A 2,319-nucleotide genomic window follows, 5' to 3' on the forward strand; every position below is an offset into this window, starting at 1 on the left:
TTTTTTTTTGTGTGTTTTACACTAAGACAAAATTTTACATATTTATTCTATTGAATTGAGTATAATGTATTTTATGAAAGAGTCAATTAGTTTTAATAACACTTTGAAGAAGTTGTTTTGTAAACATTAGTTGTAATCTGGAATAGAACAATATCAATATAACTGACAAAACGTTTTTTTATTTTTGAGGTTGATGAAAAAACTATTTGGTTGTGTAATTAAGATGATTTTTTCTTTGAGATAACAAAAGGAATGTATGTTGAGGGTGAGCTTTCAATCTATCTGTTCAAATAATTCAATAAAATTTGAAAAAAAGAACTTAATAAAAATAAAATCAAAACAATTTCAGTAGAAATGAAAACGTTATCAAACAGTTACAAAGGAGAGTCGAAATTAAGTAAATATGTTTCAGTATCTAAAAGTTCATATTCTACAACAACAACACCTCCATTAGAAGAAACGTTATTTATGTTTTCAAATATTTGTATTATGAATAATGACTATTTAATTGAAGGGAAGTTAGAATTATGTTCAATTGAAGGGATTGTTACATTAAAATACATACCAACATTAAATTTACAAACAAATTCAACAATGAATTTAGGAGAATTTGAATATATTTTAAAAGTAGAACATATTGAATCAATTGAAGTTTTAAATACTAAAATAATTAATTCTACCACAAATAAACGATTCTACCAACTTCATTTTAAAACACAAACACATGTATTTCTTATTTATCCAAATTTCTTATTTCCAACAACTTCAACAATTGATATTCTTATTGAACAAATTAATATGAATGGATTTAAATGTATTTTAAGTCATCCTATAAAGAAAGATGTATTTCCAATAATTTATCAAGTTAAAAAACAAATATTGGATAGTGAACATTCTCAAGTTCATACACCAGTTCCAATTTATCCAAAACATAAAGAAAATGAATCAATAATGACAAATGATATTGATAAAGTATATAAATCATTATCTCTTCCATTGGCAATACGTCATAGATCAAAAAGTGTCTCTTTAAATGTTAATTCAAAATTAAATTTACAAAAAAGTCTTGAAGAAAATCCTAAAAGAAAATCACTAAAATTAACAAAAGAAGAAGTTGTTAAAGAAGAATTAAATGGTTTTTCTTTTGAATGGAGTACATTAGCTGTTGGAGAAGAAATAATTAATCCATTTACAAATGATGAAATAATTAGATCAAATACATTTTATTCTGGATTAAAAGAAAATGTAAGAGGATTTGGTTGGAAGAAATGTCTTGGAGGGTCATATGAAGAACTTTATTTTCCATCATTAATTATTGTTGATTATCTTAATGTAATTAATTTAGAATGGTGGAAACGAATAAAAGATAATATTTTAAAGGATATTCCAAGAACAGAAATTGATGGGATTTATTTTAAACGTGAAAGTCAAGAATTTTATAAAGTAAAAAGAATTTTAGAAGCATATTGTGGGAGTCATAGTAATATTGGATTTAAACAAGGAATGACAGATATTTTAGCAGTTATTCTCAAAGTAGTTGATGATGAAAAACAACAATTTTCATTATTTTGTAATATTATGGAATTTATATCTCCATTTTGTGATAATAATATGGAAAGTATTTTAACTGGGTTTGGATATATTATTCAAACATTAGACAATGAATTATATAATGTAATAATGAATAAATGTAATGGATTTGTTTTTGTTTATCAATGGCTAATTCTATTATTTAAAAGAGAATTTAGTTTATCAAATATCTTTAGAATATGGGATTCTATATTTGCATATCCTTCAAGAAAGTTTCATTTATTTATTGGTGCATCTATTCTATTAGATCATTCTCAAAAAATAAAATCAAGTGAATTTAGATTTGATGAATTATTAATATATCTTCAAAGTCTTCAAGGACTTTTAAAAACTGATATCATTTATAAAGCAGATTGTAATTATAAAACTTTCATGGAAATAGCTTCTATTTCTGTTAAAAGAATTGTTTTTGGAAGTGATACTCTTCTTTTAAAAAATACTAAAAAAGGATTATCTCCTACAATATCTCAACCTGCTTCTCCTAAACTCTATCATGTCGATAATGTCAATTCAGATGTTATAAACCAAATTAAAATTAAAATTGGAACTGAACCTTTCATTCATCCTTTACCTCAAAATCCTACACAATCTCAATTACAACTTCATTTAATAGAAATTTGTGATCATGATAATTGGTGTAGAAAATTAAATTATGAATTAAATATATCTCATCTTAATAAATAATTTTTTGTATTATTATTTTAAGTTCTTCTTTTTTTTAGTTTCTTT

The 2,319-nt window shown here is 23.5% G+C and overlaps 1 protein-coding gene across 1 annotated transcript; it reads left to right on the plus strand.

Moving 5' to 3' along the window:
• Positions 1 to 354: 354 nt before the first annotated feature.
• Positions 355 to 2,274, plus strand: ENU1_009360 (TBC domain containing protein; the record flags this gene model as incomplete). The annotated part of the gene is made up of 1 exon (XM_008856630.1): positions 355 to 2,274. The coding sequence occupies one exon, from the start codon at positions 355 to 357 to the stop codon at positions 2,272 to 2,274; it is 1,920 nt and encodes a 639-aa protein (XP_008854852.1).
• Positions 2,275 to 2,319: the final 45 nt, after the last annotated feature.

Source organism: Entamoeba nuttalli (assembly GCF_000257125.1).
Source record: "Entamoeba nuttalli P19 unplaced genomic scaffold asmbl_2107, whole genome shotgun sequence".
NCBI lineage: Eukaryota > Evosea > Mastigamoebida > Endamoebidae > Entamoeba > Entamoeba nuttalli.